The 20,720-nt window shown below is 42.2% G+C and overlaps 1 protein-coding gene across 7 annotated transcripts in view; it reads right to left on the bottom strand.

Annotated features, from left to right (window-relative positions):
* morc2 (MORC family CW-type zinc finger 2) overlaps positions 1-20,720 on the bottom strand; it is a 79,728-nt gene that overhangs the window by 7,541 nt on the left and 51,467 nt on the right. For 5 of the 7 annotated variants that reach the window (XM_084323585.1, XM_084323583.1, XM_084323587.1 and 2 more), the window contains exons 20-22: positions 13,214-13,489; positions 10,452-10,715; positions 9,361-9,588 (exon numbers count right to left, since the gene is read on the bottom strand). In XM_084323585.1, coding sequence (XP_084179711.1) covers positions 9,361-9,588; positions 10,452-10,715; positions 13,214-13,489 — 768 coding nt within the window. The remainder of the gene's footprint in view (positions 1-9,360; positions 9,589-10,451; positions 10,716-13,213; positions 13,490-20,720) is intronic. The other 2 variants (XM_084323588.1, XM_084323589.1) reach the window with 1 other exon arrangement.

Here is a 20,720-nt window from a genome sequence, read left to right as displayed (position 1 = left end):
AGCCAATGAGAGCGCAAGACACACAAGAGACAGCAAGACAGTGTGAGGGAGAGAGACCATTCTGTGGTTGAGTTACATTGACTTTGAACTAGTGAGGGACCACGAAACAGAATGAAGAACTGTGGAAGTGGATTAAGTCACATTGCCTCTGTCTTTACGCAGCTGGTATAATGACTTCCGACAGTAGTCAATAAAGTTAGGATATTATCCCATTTTCAAATGATGGTATGAAGATCCATTTCAACTAGTATGGCTACATGTTTTGACAAATAAATGGCAGTCTCAATTAGAAGCCAGGTCTAAATTAATTGTTCTTGCGGATACCAGTGGTGCAGTTTAGTTTTTAGTCATTATTTGCAATTGAATAAGTCAACTCTGAGCAAAACTCTGGAAACGCAACAGCAAGACTCTATCTTGATGCACAATACTTAAACCAGCTGTCTCTCTCTCAACACGCCCCCCAAATCCAAAACAAATCCATCTACTAGGGTTGGGCCATTGATCACCGAGCCCAACATCGTGATTTCTTTCAAATTAATTAATTCACCGGTATTATTGTACGGTTACATCACTATGACTAGTATTCAAAATATTTGTATAATCAGATGATCTGCTTAATGAGATCACTTTTATGCTACAGGGAGGAAAAGTAAGGAAAGACCCGTGTGAGAAGGTGAGGATGGGCTGTGAATGGGCTCACATGTGCAAACAATTTATAAATTCATATCCAACATACATTCATATAAATATGACAAAAGAGATTGGGGTGGGGCAGGCTGGTATTGACCTGTGGTTTGCAACAGCTGAGAAGGTCAGGACCGCCGTGTGCGGCTGAGCGGGGTTGAGGTGCTTGTTCGGGGGAGTCCGGCGGTCTTGTGGGAGGGGGAGGAGGAAATGTGTTGTCTGTCTTGTCTTTTGTCTTGTCCTTCTTAACTTTAACTGGGGGAATTTTATTGGGGGGGGGAGCTATTTTGCTATTTCTTCACTGTTTGGGCACTTTTGCACGGTTCCTGTGAGTCTATGGAACACTCTGTAGGTTTTTGTTTTTCGAAAAGGTTCATTGTTTTGTATTTCTGGTCGGGTACTCAGGGGCAGCGTTTTTCTACCTCAGGATCTTAAGCCGTTTTGAGGCTGGGCTCCAACCACTGTGTGGCCTGGTGACAATTGCCACATTGTTATGCAGCTGGAAATCTCTGACATCACTGATATGCACGTTTTGAGATGACTCAGTTTGGTGAGGGTGAGGGTTGTGAGGGGAAACGGTACTGAATACTGGGAAAGGCCAATTGTAAGATAGTACCCCTTTAAAATTAAAATGTTGTACTCTTGTTTTTATAAATTGTTATTTCTTTTATTATTATTGTTCTGTTATCTCCCTGTGAAGTTCTGTGTATTGTTATTATGGTTATTGTATTGTGTTGTCTTGTTTTCATGTTAAGTAATAATAATAAAAAAATCAAAAAAAAAATGACAAAAGAAAGTATACAAAATTATAGTAAACATAATATTAACTACAAGAGTACAGAGCTAAACTGAGCTCAACGTTACCATTCCCCCCGACCACTCTCTCCCCCTCGGAGTGAGATCGATATGTGATTTTTATGCAGGTAAAATGTTCAAATAACTCTCTGTAGGGCCTTCTTGTCCTGTGCCGTGCTGTTTCCATACCAGGCAGTGATGTTTCCTGTCTTTCAACAAACAAACTAGGCTCACATTGTTCAACGATTCATCTCCTCTTTAATGTTTAACATCAAAACACACATGTACCATATGGCATCATTCAGACGCAACCGAACTCAGCCCAACGTGTCTTCGCCGTCTGTTATTTTCTGCACGTCGGCAGATCTATGTCCGAGTACGTTACTCCACTTCTCCTTAAACTTATATTACCGTTTCCAATCACAGCTCACGAGCAAAACCTGCTCTCTCGTAAATTACACACTGGACTGTAGCCTTTTTTCTGCAACACTGCCATTTACGTACAATACGCAGGTGCGTATTGGCAATTAGGCATATCGCGCTGTCTACAGTGCGATAAAGGGACATATAATAAAAATACTATCAAGTAAATAAACAGCGTAAAGATATATCTCTTATAAAAATAAACACACAAGTTGCACCTTTTCCTGTACTTTAATGTCAACACAGCGCCACAAGAGACACGGATTAATGAATTAATTCATTTCTATAATTAATTAAATGGAACGCATTACTTTGACATCCCTAATATAATAATAATATCTCATCCGACAGCTTTTGATATTTTCATTCCAGGTTCTTTCCCTCTTCTGGGGGAAAAGAAAACCCTCTGAAGGGGAATGAATTAAAAGCTCTTAAAGTGACTTCCTACATGAACACATTAACTTATGTTCATTATTAATTAAACAGGAACAATTTAAATAAATAACGTTTGTTGGAGATGATTTGTGTGTGCTAATTTAAGGCAGTCAATGAGTTGTGCTCTCTCTCTCTATAGACCGGTCTATCTCTCTCTCGATAGTCATTGGTTGCGCGTATAGGATGGACCGGTCTATCCTACATTACGCTTGTGACAGAGACAGACTTTCAACCATAATTTGGGAAAAATAAATATGTTTAATAATAAGTAAGACAACGGATCCGTTTAACGAATTCCATATAAATCTATAGTTTATTATTTGTGGCCGTCGGATAGACCCATTGGTTGCTCGTAATGTAGGATAGACCGGTCTATCAAGAGAGAGAGATAGACTGGTCTATTAAAAATGATTAATTAACAGAAACTATTTACATAATAAATATAGCCAAAAACATGGCCTACTGCACTTCACTGCTAATAATACTTATTTTGCACTTCTGCTACATGCACAAGACTATAATGCTAAAACCAGACCATTATAAACAGGGGCTCTGTCTCTTGAACTAACTTTCCTCTCTCTTTCACACAGTAAAATTAATTCGAACAGCCGGGAGCAATGCAAAAAGAACCACCGTGGTTCCGTTTTTCGGTAGGTAACGTTACATTTGGTTGACAATTTACTGACTGACTTTCACAACACTCCATATTTATGTATCTAACCAGCAGTGTAAACCGGGAGCCAGCCCAAACCATTACAGTGACGTCACCATCTAGCTAACTCTAAAATTACTAGGGCTGACCTTCGATTTTTTTTTGGAATTCGAAGCTTCGGGGCCGAAATTAAATAGAGAAATAAAATAAAAATGTAAATAAATTATTAACACTTTGAGTGCCACTCACGAGATTTCTCTGGTTTTTTTATAGGTGGTTGCATGCCACTCACGAGATTTCTCTGATTTTTTTATTTTTTTTTGCGATCTGAAAAATTATTGCATCACCCGAGCCTACCCGAGTATAGCCGAGGGGCGCCGGCGATCACTGTGGAAAAAAGCGCCCCCTGTCGTCTCCCAGATGACATAAGTGATTTTGGAATGGACTCAATGAAAATGAATGGGGAAATAAATCCGGTACTCCACATTTTCCAGTTCACTGATCCAGCCGGGGTTACTAGAGTTCATTCTGGAGCCTCAGATCCCCGCGGATCATGGAGTTCTACTGTATCGCGTTGGATCCATACACGTATCGATTTTTTCGAATGGTGATCAGGAATTGGAATATACCAGTTGGATACCATCTGATGTCAGGTAAGGACTCTATGTTATCAGTGGTAGGATAATCAGAGTAAGTTTGATGAAGTTATAAGCTGTTTTGTGAAATGTCTTCTTTCGGTTTCACTGTAAAAGTCCGTGAGGAAATCAACGGAGCGATTATCAGTGCGCGGCCGTAATGTGCGTGCGTGCACGTATAATATTGATCATCTAGCGTTTATTTGAAAACGATTCATAAAAAGGCCGACGAATATCAACGTTGTGGAATATTCCACTAAAAGACGATTTTCATAGAATGCTCCAGAATGAGCTGTTTTTTTATATCAAAACGGGGGCTTTTCTAACTGCTCTGAAACGGCAACGACGCGATAAAAAAACAATCTGCCTTCACAGCACTGACTGGAAAATAGTCTTTGATAATGCGATGGGCAGATTAGACACATAATTTAAAACATAGATTAGGCGATATTAACGTTAACATTGGCGCCGATGGTGGCATTCAAGCGGTAAAACGGAAAACCAGGCGTGGCGCTGAAAGTGTTAATATATATATATATATATATATATATATATTTTTATGTTGTGGGACTTTGTTCAACTTTGTTAGTGCTGTAAAGTTTAAACCTTTTTAAATCTTAGGCCCCGTTTAGACGGAAACGCTAGCAGGTGAATCCGCAAAAATATTTTTATGGATGTGCCTTTCGTTTATACGGAAACGGCGTTTTTACGGGGTGAAACCGCAAAAAAGTGAGACTACCTTCCAGGGTGGAATTCCTAGAAACGCAAAACCTTTGCGCTTTCGTCTAAACTATCAAACCGTATAAATCTGTTAAAACGATGACGAAAGGGTTGTCACGGCTCTGGTCGCGCGTACTGCTTACGTCACAGGTAGCAGGTAAGCGCCAGTAGCCGAGACGTAAACAAAGCAAGTATGTCTGACTATCAACGGAGATCACTTGAAGGCTACATTGGCAGTACTTTTAAAGACGCAAGAATCAGTCCAGTTTTAAGATACGCTATTGGAGCTGGAATTACCGCGGCTGCTGGCACCAGACTTGCCCTCCAATGGATCCTCGTTAAAGGACTCATTCCAATTACAGGGCCAGCAGGTGCCTCGACTGGCCCGCGCCGTTCTGTGTTCTGAACGTAGCGTTATAGCAGTACTTTTAACCCTTTCACTGCCACACGACAGAAGGTTAACCCTTTACTATCACACAACCGGCTGTCGTGTGGCAGTGAAAGGGTTAAATACACAAGAATCTGTCCCGCGGCGTGAGTGGACCCACTGTCTGTGAGTGACTCTGCTTTGGTCCAATCACATTCCCCATCCACAGTCTGCGAATCAGAGGCAGAGTAGGGCGGGTCTTCACAGCACGTCATGTGACATGCGCCAATCGTGTGACAGCGGTGCTCCGTCGTTACAGCCTCGTCTGCACAGAGAATTCCACCCCAAAACGCTCGTCTAAACGCAAAATTAAAAGTGAAACCGCAAGATGACTTTTGCGGTTTCTGTTCACAAAACGCTCGTCTAAACGTAGCCTTAGACAAACAAAACACTTTGCTTTCATGAAATATTGTAAGCCGTCATTTGAGGCTTTATAAAAGCAGCACAATGAACACAAATCTGTCAGTGCCGAGTCCGACCTCATCCTCATCTTAAATAACAAACAGCATTGCTTGTTGTAATTAACAAAGAGAGGCAGAGTTGATTTTGCAAAAAAAAAAGAAGAAAAAAAGAAAAAAAGATTTCATACTTTTTTTACATAATCGGATTTTATTTTCATATTCAAATCCCATGCCCATCGAACGAAGCTTCGAAGTATTTAAGACAGTCCTAGAAATTACATTTAAGTATTCAGACAAATAAGCAGGATTTCACATTTGATTATAGGACCCCGTCTTACCCAAGGTACACAACAAACAAACTAGGCTCATATTGTTCAACGATTCATCTCCCCTTTAACTCTCTTGAGGTCTGGGCTTTGTGATTCTGAACCCCCCCTTTCTGGGCCCGTTAGGGGGATTTTCAAATGTTTTTCTTTCTTTTTTACATAATATGTACAGGTTCATACCTTCAAAATAAGCCATCAGGCAGATACTTATGTCTTATGAATCATGCTTATAACAACTCTTTTCTGAGCTACGGGGCTTCAAAGAAACCTGAACCATTTCTCTTGTCATGTGCAATGACTCATTTACCCAGAAAGCAATGTAACCCCCCCCCCCCCCCCCCCCCCCCGTTTTGGCAGGATAACGCGTTGTCCTACTGGCAACGCTGAAATTGTGTTTACGTTTTGGATACTCGCCAAAACTCAGACAATGGTGCCATGTAATCTGCACGAGCCGGATACGGAGCCGTTGTTGCTCAACGCACATGCGCAGTAGAGACCCGCGCGGTTATTTCCAGTTATTTCCAGCTGCGGCTACCATGTGTTGTCAAGTTACTGTTATAAGGAGCCCAGTCCAAGCTACAACAGTCTGCATTCCCTTAACAATTGTTTGTATTGAGCCGTATTGTATTGTACCCATTCTGCAATCTGTTAAATAAAGTTTACATCCATTCATTCTGCTAGCATTAACGTTACCAAGCTGCTAGCCACAATGCTATACTGTTATATCCCAATCACGTTAGCACGTAAGCTAACAAACTTCGCTGCTAGCCACAATGCTATACTGTTATAGTGGCATATTCCAATCACGTTAGCACGTAAGCTAACAAAATCGGCGACATCTTTTTGTGAGACTAAACTCCGCTCTTGGTGGTCAATTGTGTTGATGTTAGTTTTGTTTCATCAACAAATGAGGCAGAACACAGTGAATGTATCCGTTTTGTTTATTGCACTTTCTTTGCTGAAAAAGAAATGCTACGTTGGCTAAATGGCTCACGCGAGGCATTTAAAGATGGTAGATTGTTGATTTTGAGCAGGAAGTGTATTGGCACATTCAACTTTTCTGATTGGTTGAAAATTGCCTTCATGTTTGAACTACATCGCCACCTACTGCCACCTACTGCTTTGGCATTGTACTACATATATATACATCACTGTGCTCAGGAGGCAAAAACAATGTCTAACTTGCCTGCCATTACGTTGCATTCTGAAAAGCGAAATTGACCCAGACAACGAAACGAAAACTGGCCATTAGTGTAACCGCAGCCTTAGTCTAATGACTTGTGAACCCTGCTTCTGTAACCAACCATCTATGAAATCATAGCACTGATTGGTGATGAGATAGTCAAACAGGTGAGACAGGCTAAGTTACAATCATAAAACACAAAATTGTTACAAATCTTAATTACAACTTTGGGTGGAATCCCGTAACATGCGGAGGTACACGGAGGTAGGCTTTGGCGGTATGACTTTTTTCATACCGTTATACCTTGATTGCCTAATACCCCGGTGCACGGTATTATGACGGTATGACTTTCATTCATCAGCGGGGGGGGGGGGGGGGGGGGGGGGGGGCAACCCAACCCGAACCCGTGTTACCAAGTAAACAAATCATCGTCAGCTCTCAGAATGGTAGTCCCGCACCGGTAGAAGCCTGCACCGTTTTAGCGTTAGCATCTAGCCATGGCAGACTATTTGATTCCTTAAGGGCTAGAAATTGCCTGGGTTTTGGTATGCTCCCGAAATGCTCCCGTTGTTTGGCTACTTCTATGTGCAGTGAAAACTACTCGAATGTTTTATAACCTAGTCATTGATTTAGTTCAGGGTAATCTAAGATTAGCCGCAGAGCTAACGCTAGTTAACGTGAGCTAACGCTAGTTATTCAAGCTCAGTAGCTCACAGAGAGAGATAAACAGCTGACAGCAGATAGTACAGGACGGTACAAATACAATAAAAAGGCGGGTGGCGGCTGTTGTGTAAACCTTGTACTCTTTAGTTCACATATAATAAGAGACGGATTATTTGCTTGCTCCACCAGTGCACCACTCGACAACAACACACACCAACTCTCGTCACAACGCTTTACGGTATTTCCACAGCACTGTGGCAACATTACCGTAAAACGTGAACACCGTTGTGACCCACTCGCTCCACTAGAGCGGTCTCGCCCTCTGCTGGCGCGTGTGAAACTCTGTTTCACTGTTATAGAAACTGAAGCGCATCTGTGATTTTGACGGTGATGGACGGTATTGATTTTCAATACCGTCGGTATCTCTAAATACCCCGGTATACCTTAATACCGTCATACCGCCCAAGCCTACACGGAGGTATAATGCGCTGCGCATGTACACACACACTGGATGTGCATCTCCTCACTGAGGCCGATGCGATGCGCATCTCGATACGGTGCCAACGATACGATACATTAACGATACATTTGAAGCACCGGGCGATGCGATATGATTCACCCCCTGTTGAGATACGATACGATGCGATTCAACACGATGCAAAATAATGATAACATTTTATGGTATGACAGGATTTGGTTGTATTCCTTATATGCAGCTTATATTATTATTAAAAATAAAAGAATCTACTGTAAGACAATTTATATAAAAACTCTTGGGTGCCTAAGAAGACTTTTGCATAAACTGTCTTTTCTATCCACTTTAGCTAAAAACACACACGAGAGAGAGAGAGAGAGAGAGAGAGAGAGAGAGAGAGAGAGAGAGAGAGAGAGAGAGAGACCCTCCCCGTCTGAGTTGCCGTCGACAGTTGATGTCACACACTAGACTAGGTCACTAGGATGCGTCTATACTTTCCGACCGTAGCCCCATTATGTCAACAACACGGAGCCAGGCTGGATGGATTGCATGAAGCGATATAATTAAGAAACAAATAACCAATCAATGTGAAGTTATCTTTGAACCCCTGTTGTCAAGCGTCTTCAATATACCCCCCCCCTCCTCACTAATGGTACTGGTGTTGCAGAGTCACGTTAGTTAGTTAGACACTAGTTTAGCGTTAGCTGAACGGCTAACTGGCGTTAGCCAGAGGCTACTAGCGTTAGCATGTTGATCAATTCTATTCATGTCTCCTCGACTTCCACTGTTTGTTGATAACTGTGACGCGGCTCTCGCCTTATGTAGTAGTGAAGCAATAGTATCTGCTGTGTGTGTGTGCAGTCACAGTGCACTGCTGACAAGTGGATGAGAGGAAATTATATGAATGCATCGGTTTTTGACCGATGCAAAGACGCTACAACAAGATGCATCGCGAGTTCAGCCTGACATTTTGCAGATGCGCACTTATTCCACCGGTGCACTCGCATCGTGAACGTGTATGCCGGCGCACCGATGCAAATCGATGAATCGTCACATCACTAACACACACACACACCAAAGAACTAGATCTGTGGTTTTTAGACACGATCATAATGAGTCCTAAACAATTTAAAACCAATAATAATCGATCAGAGCTTCCAACGCGGCGGTATGGTCACTTTTCCATGACCATCCGCGGAGTCCCAGAGGCATTATGCGCTGCGCGCGCGCACACACACACACACAGGGAGAGTGAAAGTACTCAGCCCCTCCCCTACGAGTCGACGACTCAAGTGTAGTTCCTTAGACAGCAAGGGAAATCATACAGCCGGACAAGTTAACAATAATTAACCCATTTACAAGTCGTATTACATTTAGCAAATAAGGAAACAGATAGAACAAAATGGCGAATATAATTTTTTTTTACCCAATTCTGAATCGCAACATTTTCTACATTTAATGAAAAATCCTCTCTGCCGAGATGAGGACGTTTTCACACCTTTTGGAGCCCATCGTTCTTCGATCTCAGAGGGTTAACGTACCTCAGTCGCCTTGCCCCATTTGGGAGGCGGCGCCTTCTCCTCCTTCACTTTCCCCCTGTTACCAGTGGATGCAGCAAACTTTGATTTCTTGGTCTGTGGTTCTTCCTCTTCACTCCCCTCCTCACTATTATACTCCTCCTCTTCCTCCTCCTCACTGTCCTTCACCTCTATGATTACCTTGCGGTTGCTAGCAGGTGTTGCTTTGGCAGGCGTGGCTTTGGCTGGTATCTACGGAGAAGATGGTGAGACGTGACGCACCAGCCAGCAGTCAAAGTGCTGCCAGACTCTATCTGTGGTTTGGTATGTTTGTTTACTCCTTGAGACACTGCAGCTGGTAAACAACCACTCTTTTCTATTCTAAAATTATATTTGGCTAGAACAGCGGTTCTCAAACTACGGGTCACGACCCAAAGTGGATCAGAGCTTCCGACGCGGCGGTATGGTCACTTTTCCGTGACAATCTGCGGATTCCCAAAGGCATGAGCTGCACGCACACACACACCAAACAACTAGATCTGTCGTTTTTAGAGACACGATCATAATGAGTCTCCTGAACAATTTAAAACCAATAATGAATCGATCAGAGCTTCCGACACGGCGGTATGGTCACTTTTCCATGACCATCTGCGGATTCCCAGAGATATGAGCTGCGCGCGCACACACACCAAACAACTAGATATGTCGTTTTTAGAGACAGGATCATAATGAGGCGTTTGTCATAATGAGTCTCCTGAACAATTTAAAACCAATAATGAATCGATCAGAGCTTCTGACGTGGCGTTATGGTAACTTTTCTGTGACCATCCGCGGATTCCCTGAGATATTATGCGCTGGCGCGCACACACACACAAATGGAGTGAAAGTACTCAGCCCCTCCCCTACGACTCAAGTGTAGTTCCTTAGACAGCAAGGGAAATCATACAGCCGGACAAGTTAACAATAATTAACCCATTTACAAGTCGTATTACATTTAGCAAATAAGGAAATAGAGAACATTTCAAAGCACTAGAAATTGCGAATATCAATTTTCTTTTACCATAAAAAAAAGATTTACCCAATGGGAGCTTCGACCTCAGAGGGTTTTAACGTACCTCTGTCGCCTTGCCCCGTTTGGGAGGCAGCGCCTTCTCCTCCCTCACTTTCCCCCGGTTACCAGCGGATGCAGCAAACTTTGATTTCTTGGTCTGTGGTTCTTCCTCTTCACTCCCCTCCTCACTATTATCGTCCTCCTCCTCCTCCTCCTCTTCCTCCTCCTCCTCCTCCTCCTCACTGTCTTCATCACTGTCCTTCACATCTATGATTCTCTTGCGGTTGCTAGCAGGTGTTGCTTTGGCAGGCGTGGCTTTGGCTGGTATCTGCGGAGAAGATGGTGAGACATGACGCACCAGCCAGCAGTCAAAGTGCTGCCAGACTCTCTGTGGTTTGATGTTTGTTTACTCCTTGAGACACTGCAGCGGGTAAATAACCACTCTTTTCAATTCAAAAATTATATTTGGCTAGAACAGCGGTTCTCAAACTACGGGTCGCGACCCAAAGTAGGGTCGTGGGTAGGTTTACTTGCGCATTGGCAATGTTCTGGCAACATATTTTGGCTAAATATGCCTTGTTTATAAATGTATATTGATATAGTACTGTAATAAAATGTTCTAATAAATATGCATGATCAAGTTCAACGTGTGCTTTTATTTTGATATTCCTTAATTCCACATTGAAATTACGAGATACATTAACTCAATAAGTGCCAATTACGAGTATAGTCGTTATTGCCCACCAAGCGTTGAGTGCCAATAACGAGTATACTAGTTTTTAGATCCTTTGATATTTTCCCTTTGATCCCCGTTCTAAACGGTCAGCCGGAACACTCCCTGGCTCATCTACCTACGTTGGAATTGCAATGACGATCGAATTTCACCAGGTGGCAGTATCGCCTACTTTTTTAACCAATAGTCTAGTTCAGACAGTTCAGACAGTGTCTGTCCTGATCCCTTTATGTCCTGACTCGCTCTGAGGGGGAGGAGCTCTTGCAGAGCAATCGCTAGGAGATCTTCTTGCCTCAAAACCTATAGTTTCCCGTATACACAAGTAATTACATATAAACGAGTAATCGCGATCACCGATGGGATCATTGGAATTATTCTTTTTGGAGTATCTTCTGGCTAAGGTAAGGTATATTCTATGTCTATTTTACCGAAACCGAAACATGTTTCTGTAGCGATCACAGTGTCATATTTTACCGGACATAAACCAAGCTTTTTGTAACAATCGCATTTTTGGGGTACTACCCGCCCCCCCCCCCTTGATGATTTTGTGAAGGCACATATGTACATACCTTTGATTTGAGAGTTTGGGGGTTCAGGCGATCAACCAGAACGATTTGGGTTTATTGCATATAACGCGTCATATCTCGCGATCTATGGAAAAAGACTGGATTATTTTGGAAATGGGCAATGTTTAGCGTGTAATAAACTACAGTGTGTAGAAACAAACTTTTACATGTTGGACTAGAAATAGTGTCTGTCAAATGAGCCATACTATTGTCTGCATAGCTATAATATAAAATAGCTCCACAAACATTGTGAAATATCGCAAAAATAGTCAAGAAAAGCTGGCGCTATCCAGTGCAGATGGGGAAAGCTGGTGGTGGCACTCAAAGAGTTAAGTGTGGGGTTGCAAAAAAAAAAAATCCTAAATAAAATGGGGTTGTGGTATAAAAAAGTTTGAGAACCCCTGGGCTAGAAGAATACAACTTGTGTCTGGTGAATTAAGGATTCACCAGTCATTTTAAAGGGGACCTGCATTGCTATTCCTAGCACTATTTGGGCAACTTTACACAATTCCTGTGAGTCTATAAGTCTACATCTGTAAGGTTTATTAGAGAGAGAGAGAGAGAGAGAGAGAGAGAGAGAGAGAGAGAGAGAGAAAGAGAGGGAGAGGGAGAGGGAGAGAGAGCCCCGGAGAATGAATGAATGTCTCTCTCTCTCTCTCTCTCTCTCTCTCTCTCTCTCTCTCTCTCTCTCTCTCTCTCTCTCTCTCTCTCTCTCTCTCTCTCTCTCTCTCTCTCTCTCTCTCTCTCTCTCTCTCTCTCTCAGAGTGCAGTCTAGGTGTCGGGTTTCACCATCTGCTGCAGATAATCTGCCTCGCAGTTTGAGGAAGTGGTTTCCACTCGCTCTGCTATCGCTGTGTGGGCTGCCTAGGTTGTGGTAGGGCATTGGCAACCACAGAGCCAATCGGATCACTATCCGCTCCATCCTCGCCTCATTACGTCACTATGCGAGTCAAATCAGAATGACCTAATTAAATCGAGCAGGAAATGGTCTGAGCTGAATGAGAGCAATCCGCCAATATGGTATTTAGACACAAAAACACATTGATACTAACTCCTATTACTATAATACAATGCTAGAGACTCAAAAAAGACATTTATAATGCATGTCACCTTTAATGTATTGCATATTAATATGATATTGTAAGGAAGGGGCAGGACCAGATAAGCTTTGCTTCATTCTGTCCCTTCTCGAACAAAACCATTGTCTTGAGCTATGCTGATTATTGTATTTTATTTGTATTTCTTTTTTTGTGCGTTATTTTTTGTTATTCCAAATTTGTGTGTTTGTTTTATGGTTGCAATGTTCGAGATAAATAAAGATCAAATCAAATTGTGGCTGATGGATGACAAGAAATGTGCATATATATATAGAACCATATCAGTGTGGTAGACCAACAGCAAGCACAAAATATGCATCCTGCTTTTCACCAAATTTTACACAAAATTGTAGAAGAAATGCTCGAAAGTTATGCATGGCACGAAGGAACCTGTGGCAGACTCCAACACTAATATAACGTTACAACTTACCCGTGAGCTGTTTCTGGGTGGGGGTGTCTTGGCGGGGGCTTTGGAGGCGGGCTTTGCAGCAGGGGGAGGAGGCTTCGCTGCAGCTCTAAGTCTGGACTGGTCGGCTTTGGAAGCAGGGGGGGGAGGGGCGGGTGGTGTCCGGGTGGGACGCTGGGGAGAGGGACGTTGGGGAGGGCCGGTCTTGCGAGACGGGGGCACACTGGGAGCGTTTTTGAGGTGAGACGGGAGAGGGGGAGAGCGCGGACGAGACACGGTTCTCTCAGAGGATCTCGTTGCCTAGGGAGACGAAGACAAAACAAAAAGGAGAGATGACCTACAGTAGCACCAGGAGACATAACATTGGTTTGATTTGAGAAGTGAGAATGAGTCAGAATGAACAGAGCCCTCGCACATAGTTTGAGACAAGCATTTGCCACTCAGGTCATTGACCAAATTGACTCTCCGACTGGCTTAAAGACTGACCCCTCAGGTATTAATGAACAATTTCGTAATTTCTATTCTAATCTATATGAAACTGAACATCCAACTGAATCGGGCCTGATGGACACTTTCTTTGAAGGACTAGACATACCCACCGTTGATGAGGACTCTAGAGAGACCCTAGATAACTCCATTACATTAGATGAAATAAATAATGAGGTTATGTGTATGCAAAGTGGCAAATGCCCAGGACCAGATGGTTTTCCAACGGAGTTTTACAAAAAGTTCTCCCCTAAATTGAATCCCTTACTTGCAGCCGTTTTTGATGATAGTTTGACTCAGTCAAGCCTACCCCCAACCCTCCGCCAGGCGTCAATTTCCGTGCTCTTAAAGAAAGGTAAAGATCCTCTTAGTTGCTCCTCATATCGTCCAATAAGTTTTATCAATTTGGACCAAACGGGCTTAATCAGAAACAGACACTCCTTCAATATTAGACGTGCATTTAATATCCTGTACACAGAGATTTCAACACAGCGCCCAGAGGTACTCATGTCACTGGACGCTGAGAAAGCCTTCGATCGTGTGGAATGGGGCTACCTGTTCTACGCTCTCCGGCGCTCCGGTGACGTTTTTATCTCCTGGGTCAGACTGTTATACACCGACCCCGTGGCCTCAGTTATAACAAATAATGTACATTCAACATATTTCCCCCTTCAGCAACGTCCGTTCGACAATGCCCAGATATTAAAGGGATAGTTAGAGCGACGCAGGAGCACAAAATCTCCTTATACGCTGACGATGTACTCCTCTATATATCTGATCCTCTTTTTGTCTATCCCACATATCCTTGACACACTCAGGAAATTCGGTGAATTCTCAGGGTATAAACTCAACCTTGATAAAAGTGAACTTGTACCCATTAACAATGTGGCCAGCCAGGTTTATTTTAATTCTTTGCCCTTTAAGGTCAGAAACGATAGATTTACCTATCTGGGTATATCTATCACAAAGTCCCACTCCCAATTACTAAAGGCCAACTTTACACCGCTCTTGGACCGAACACGCCAAGATCTTATACGTTGGTCCACCATGCCCCTATCTTTAGTTGGGAGAATTAATATAATTAAGATGAGCATTCTTCCAAAGTTTTTATACCTCTTCCAATGTGTCCCGATCTTCCTCACCAAAATCTTCTTTACAAAACTTAACAGCCTAATTTCAACATTTATTTGGAACAACAAACCACCCAGAATCCGGAAAATATTTTTACAAAGACTGAAAATGGGTGGGGGTTTGGCCCTACCAAACTTCCAAATATATTATTGGGCTGCGAATATTAGAAGTTTACTGTTCTGGCTACATGATACATCTGCTCCGGACGTTCCTGCCTGGTTACACATTGAAGCTAGTTCTACTGCCCGCATTTCACTCTCCGCTCTTTTGTGCTCTTCAATTCCCCTGCAACCTCCCCAGCCCTGTCTAAATCCTGTAGCGTTACACTCCCTGAAAATTTTGTTTCCGGCCTCCCTCCTAGATAACGTATTTGATCAGTGGTTCAAAAAGGGAGTTTTGAACACGAGACTGCTCTATGAAAGAAACATATTTATGTCATTTGAACAAATTAAGAACAAATATGATCTGCCATCACACCACTTATTTCGTTACCTACAAATTAGAAACTTTATACGTAGTCAGTCCACTACATTTCCATCCCTGCCTCCAGATACATCACTGGACTCAATCCTGGAGATAAAACCTGAGCTCAAGGGAACTATGTCTAAGCTTTATATGAACATTTTCGAGATGGAGGACTCGTCACTCTAAATAATAAAAGGGGCACTGGGAAAGGGACTTTGGAATAGACATATCAGAAGAGGTGTGGTCAAGAATACTAAAACATTTTCATGCTTCATCTATTGGTGCGAGACAGGCTTATTCAATTTAAGATTGTACATCGGCTACATATATCCAAACTCAAACTGTTAAAAATGTTCCCTGCGGTTAGTCCTACTTGTAACAGATGCAAACAAGCCCCGGCCGGACTGTACCAGACATTTTGGTCATGTCCTAGCTTAGCATACTTCTGGTCGTCCATATTTAAGCTCTACTCAGACCTGGCAGGTCGGGTACTGGAACCCTGTCACTTCCTGGTTTTTCTTTGGGTTCTCTCCGACGACTTACATCTACCAAAAGCACAACTGAACTGCATGTCTGCATCGCTTACTCCTCCCTTCTAGCAAGACGTCTCATTCTTATGAACTGGAAAGATGAACACCCTCCCTCATTTGGCAGATGGATTTGCGATGTAATGTACCATTTAGGTTTATCTTTTTTTATTGGAAGAATTTGTACATATTTATACATTTCAGTTATCCAAATTATACAACTTCCATTTCCTTCCCCATTCCTATCCCCTAATCCCACCCAGTGAGGGCGACAACAAACATACATGTAAAATAAAAAATAATTTTTTTTAATAATTAAACATAAATACAGATGTGACAGACAAAGCTACACAAAAATAAATGAAGTAAAATTAAAAGAAAACAAAAAGGAAAAAATATATATATAAATAGGAAAGACCGTAATAATAATATATAATATAAGTAATACTCTCCATTTTAGTAGCGTAATTTCCAGATGGTAAAACAAATAAAATGGAAAGTAAATTTAACACCCTTAGCAGACCACCACAATGCCATCTCCCCAGTCATACGTGGGCTAGCAGTGTCAGGAAGGTAGATAGGGGAAGGAGGGGGGTCATGGGGTCCCAAGTTTGGAAGGAGTCATATGGGTTTTGAAATGATAGGAAGGGCTGCCATGTTTTGTGGAAGGTATCTGTGTGGCCTTGTGTTGTAAATCTGATTTTCTCTATATGTATAAGAGACATAACATCCCTCATCCAGTGTAAGTGTGAAGGGGGAGTGGCTGCCTTCCAGTTGAATAGGATGAGGTGTCTGGCAATGAGTGAGGCAAAGGCCATGGCATTGGATTGCCCAATAGATATTGCAGCGTTCTCCGGTGTCAGACCAAATAATGCAATAAGAGGGCATGGGTCAACATTCATAAAAAATATGTCTGAATAAGATTTTAAAATGGAAGTCCAGAAAGGAGCCAGTGCTGGACAATGCCAAAACATATGAATAAGTGAGCCAGGGGCTTGGTGGCACCGGTCGCATGTGGGATCCATGCCAGGATTTATCTTCGCAAGTCTAGTCTTTGACCAATATAGACGGTGGAGGAGCTTGAACTGCATCAGTGAATGGCGGGCACATATTGAAGAAGAGTGTATTCGGTTAAGAGCATTTTCCCATTCTTTGTCTGTAAATTGATGATTTAGATCGGACTCCCAGTTTTGTATTATAGCCAATACTGAGGAGTACCAATGTACCATTTAAAAGTTGAAAAAATTAAATATACTTTACGGGGATCAAGTGGGAAATTTGATGTTGTATGTGGAACGGTTGACTACGTCTCTCACCTCCTGAAACAAGGACACTGTATAGGACCGACTGTCACACGAAATACTCTGGAGAACTTTTTATTTTTTTATCTTTTCTTTTATTCATATATATATATATCCTATATATATACTAGAGCTGGGCATAGATTAAATTAATTAAGATTAATCTAGATTAAAATGGCTTAAAAAAAAAAGAAAAAAAAAAAAAAATGCATTCAAAATGTGTGTTCTACCCAAATAATGACCAGAGGAGATTTATCCCCTCCTCTTCATCTGAGGAGTCACTAGCTGTTCTATCTCCTTGTTCAACAGCATGAACATCTTTTTGTAATTTCCAGTGTTTCTTTTAAAACCAGATTTATCGTAATTTTCTGTGCCCTTCCTTTGATGCCATTAACATTGTTACACTGATATTGACAGCTCTCTCCAGTGTCAAATCACTCTCTGTCAGTAGTTTCTTCTGTGCACCTTCATTTCTTAATCCACACACAAACCCGTCTCTCAATGTGTCTTTTAGTGAATTCACAATGCTGCTGACTGGTTGCTCACACACAGACTGCTGCAGAAGCAGGTTTCTCAACAAATTCAGTGCAAGCTCAGTGTAACGGTTCCATGAATGAAGAGAACACTGAACAGCTACTACAGTCTCAGGTCCACATCCAAGAGAACACTGAACAGCTACTACAGTCTCAGGTCCACATCCAAGAGAACACTGAGCAGCTACTACAGTCTCAGGTCCACATCCAAGAGAACACTGAACAGCTACTGTCTCAGGTCCACATCCAAGAGAACACTGAACAGCTACAGTCTCAGGTCCACATCCAAGAGAACACTGAACAGCTACTACAGTCTCAGGTCCACATCCAAGAGAACACTGAACAGCTACTGTCTCAGGTCCACATCCAAGAGAACACTGAACAGCTACAGTCTCAGGTCCACATCCAAGAGAACACTGAACAGCTACTACAGTCTCAGGTCCACCTCCAAGAGAACACTGAACAGCTACTACAGTCGGAGTACAGCTCAATCACACACAATTGTTAAGGAGATGCAGACCAGAGAAAGACGTTTGTCTTGTTTACATCAGGGTCTCCCATTTTCATTTCATATTGCTCCACATTGTCATCAAACGGTCCAATATTTCCAATAACCCAAGCCATTTCTGTTGTAAACACTCACGATAGTCCAGTCGATCCTTCCTTTAGTGCAGGGGTCTCAAACTCAATTTACCTGGGGGCCGCTGGAGGTAGAGTCTAGGTGAGGCTGGGCCGCATCAAATATTCCACAAAAAAAGGGTTTCAAGTATTCCAAAAATGTATTAATACATCAACAAACTACCCCTTTGCCTCATCATAAAACCTCAAAAACACCAGCAACTGAGCATTCTCAGTGGTGTCAGTGGACTCATCCACAGCTATGGAAATGCACTGTGCATTTTTTTTTATTCTATCACAGCCAGTATTTCAGTTATTCTGGTTGCTGTGCTATCTGAGGAGGATTTGCTTTTGTTTGCCTTCAAACATGGTCGCCATCACTTCAGTCATACATTATTTTATTATTTATGCATCAGAGAATGGCTTCTTGTGTTTAGCCAACACCCATGCCACTGAGTGAGCAGTGACAATTGGTTGCTTTTTATCGTTGTGACATAACTTTAACAATAATTCTGCTTGCAGCTTGATATGATGATTTCATTCCATTTATTTTTGTGGTTCTTAGTGCTGAAAGGTTGCATCAAAATAACTGTTTTGTTTCGTATTGGCGTTTCAAATTGCGTTTCAAATTGCCACTCTTCACAAGAGCTACCGTTTCTTGGCACATTGTGCTGGTTGGAGGGAGGATGAACGCATATTTTTCAGCCCATTCACCTTTGAATTGTAGCGATTTTCACTGTTGACTTTTATTTTACTGGCCATCTTTGAACATGCCATATTTTTCTACTAGCTGCCTGCTGGTAAAAATTATGCTACTCGCTACAGTACCTGCAGATTAGACTACCTGTAAATGCGCTGTCAACTCTCGCTCCGACTCCGACCCGTTGAAAGACAACACGCATTCCGTGAAGACCCGCCCTACTCTGCTCTGATTCGCAGACTGTGGGTGGGGGGGGGGGATGCTGACGGGACGCTGAATATGATTGGACCAAAGCAGTACACAGACACAGACAGTTGGAGCAGTGCAGAGGAGATAGCAGAGAATTTCGAGGATACCTGCTATACGCACTGATGACAGGATATATTTCCTTCTACTTGGTATCACTCCGGAATCACGTTTCAACCACTAACGTTGCTGCCATGAGCCTGCGCTATGGTAGCCTACAAGTGATAAAATAAATAAAACGCCCAACTCGCGCAACGACTCGGCAACAAGTTGCGCGCGGCGGCGCGGGCCGCATTAACACTACACTTTGATGTCAAGTAGGGGGCCGCAAAATATCATCCAGCGGGCCGCAATTGGCCCGCGAGTTTGAGACCCCTGCTTTAGTGTGTAAAGTGGATATCCTCCTCTTGTAGATGTTTTCAAGTGCCGCCCGAGTAACGTGAGCTAACATGCTAACTCGCTAAGCTAACGTTAATAATGTAAACAAAGCTCTCAACGGACTTCTTCTTTCTTGCATTGCGCAGATTCAGACGTCCTCATCGTCGAATTGTGTTATATCCTGAGGACTTCTTAACCTCACCTGTATAACAATGATTACCGGACCACTAAAGTTACTTTAGTTTAACACATTATTCTGACTACAGCTCCGGTACATACGTGCAATCACTTCCGGGCACCACAGCTGTGAACTACGGCAAGTATTTAAGGACAATACAGACCCAACGTTGAGAAAAAGATTAACGGCGTCAATTATATTATCGCGCGATACTAGTTTTGCGCCGTTAACGGCCCAGCTCTAATATATACACATATTTTTTTTCATATATTTTTTTAATCTAATTATTATTATTATATATAATGATATATATATATTATTATTAGATATTATGTTATGTATATTATTATTATTATATATTATGTATATTATTATTATATATATATATTTCTTTCTACAAATTTTTTGGTGTTGATCTGGTTTCTTTTGTCTTTTTTATGTCTTGTTTGTTTTGTCGATAAGTGTATGTATGTCACGTTCGTATTGTCTACTGTAATGTCTAAAAAAACTAATAAAAATATCAAATATATAGAATGAACAGAGTATAAGAGCTCAGTATTAGAGACATGTGATGAGGACTGAGCTGTTGGCTTTCCGTTTCTGGTTTGCGACACTGGCGCTACCAGCTCAGACGAATCACATTTCTTAACTCTTTCCCGAGAATTGTCGGGTTTTGATCCTTTGATATTTTTACTTTGATCCCCGTTCTATACACTCAGCCGGAGCTCCCTAGGTCTCCCTGGCTCATCTGCCTACGTTGGAATTGCAATGACGATCGAATCTCACCAGGTGGCAGTATCACCTACCTTTTGAACTGGGAACATCACTTGTCTTGTGATCCACTCTGGCTTTTTCCGCCTAGGAGTGGATCACAACATAGCAATCAGTGGAAGATTTGGTGCCTCAGAGCTATTCTTTCCCGTATGGTATCCATGCCCAATATACACGAGTAATTGCGATCGCCATGG

This window comes from Notolepis coatsorum (assembly GCF_963971535.1).
Source record: "Notolepis coatsorum genome assembly, chromosome: 10".
NCBI classification, from domain to species: domain Eukaryota; kingdom Metazoa; phylum Chordata; class Actinopteri; order Aulopiformes; family Paralepididae; genus Notolepis; species Notolepis coatsorum.
This window is presented reverse-complemented; position numbering and strand designations above follow the sequence as displayed.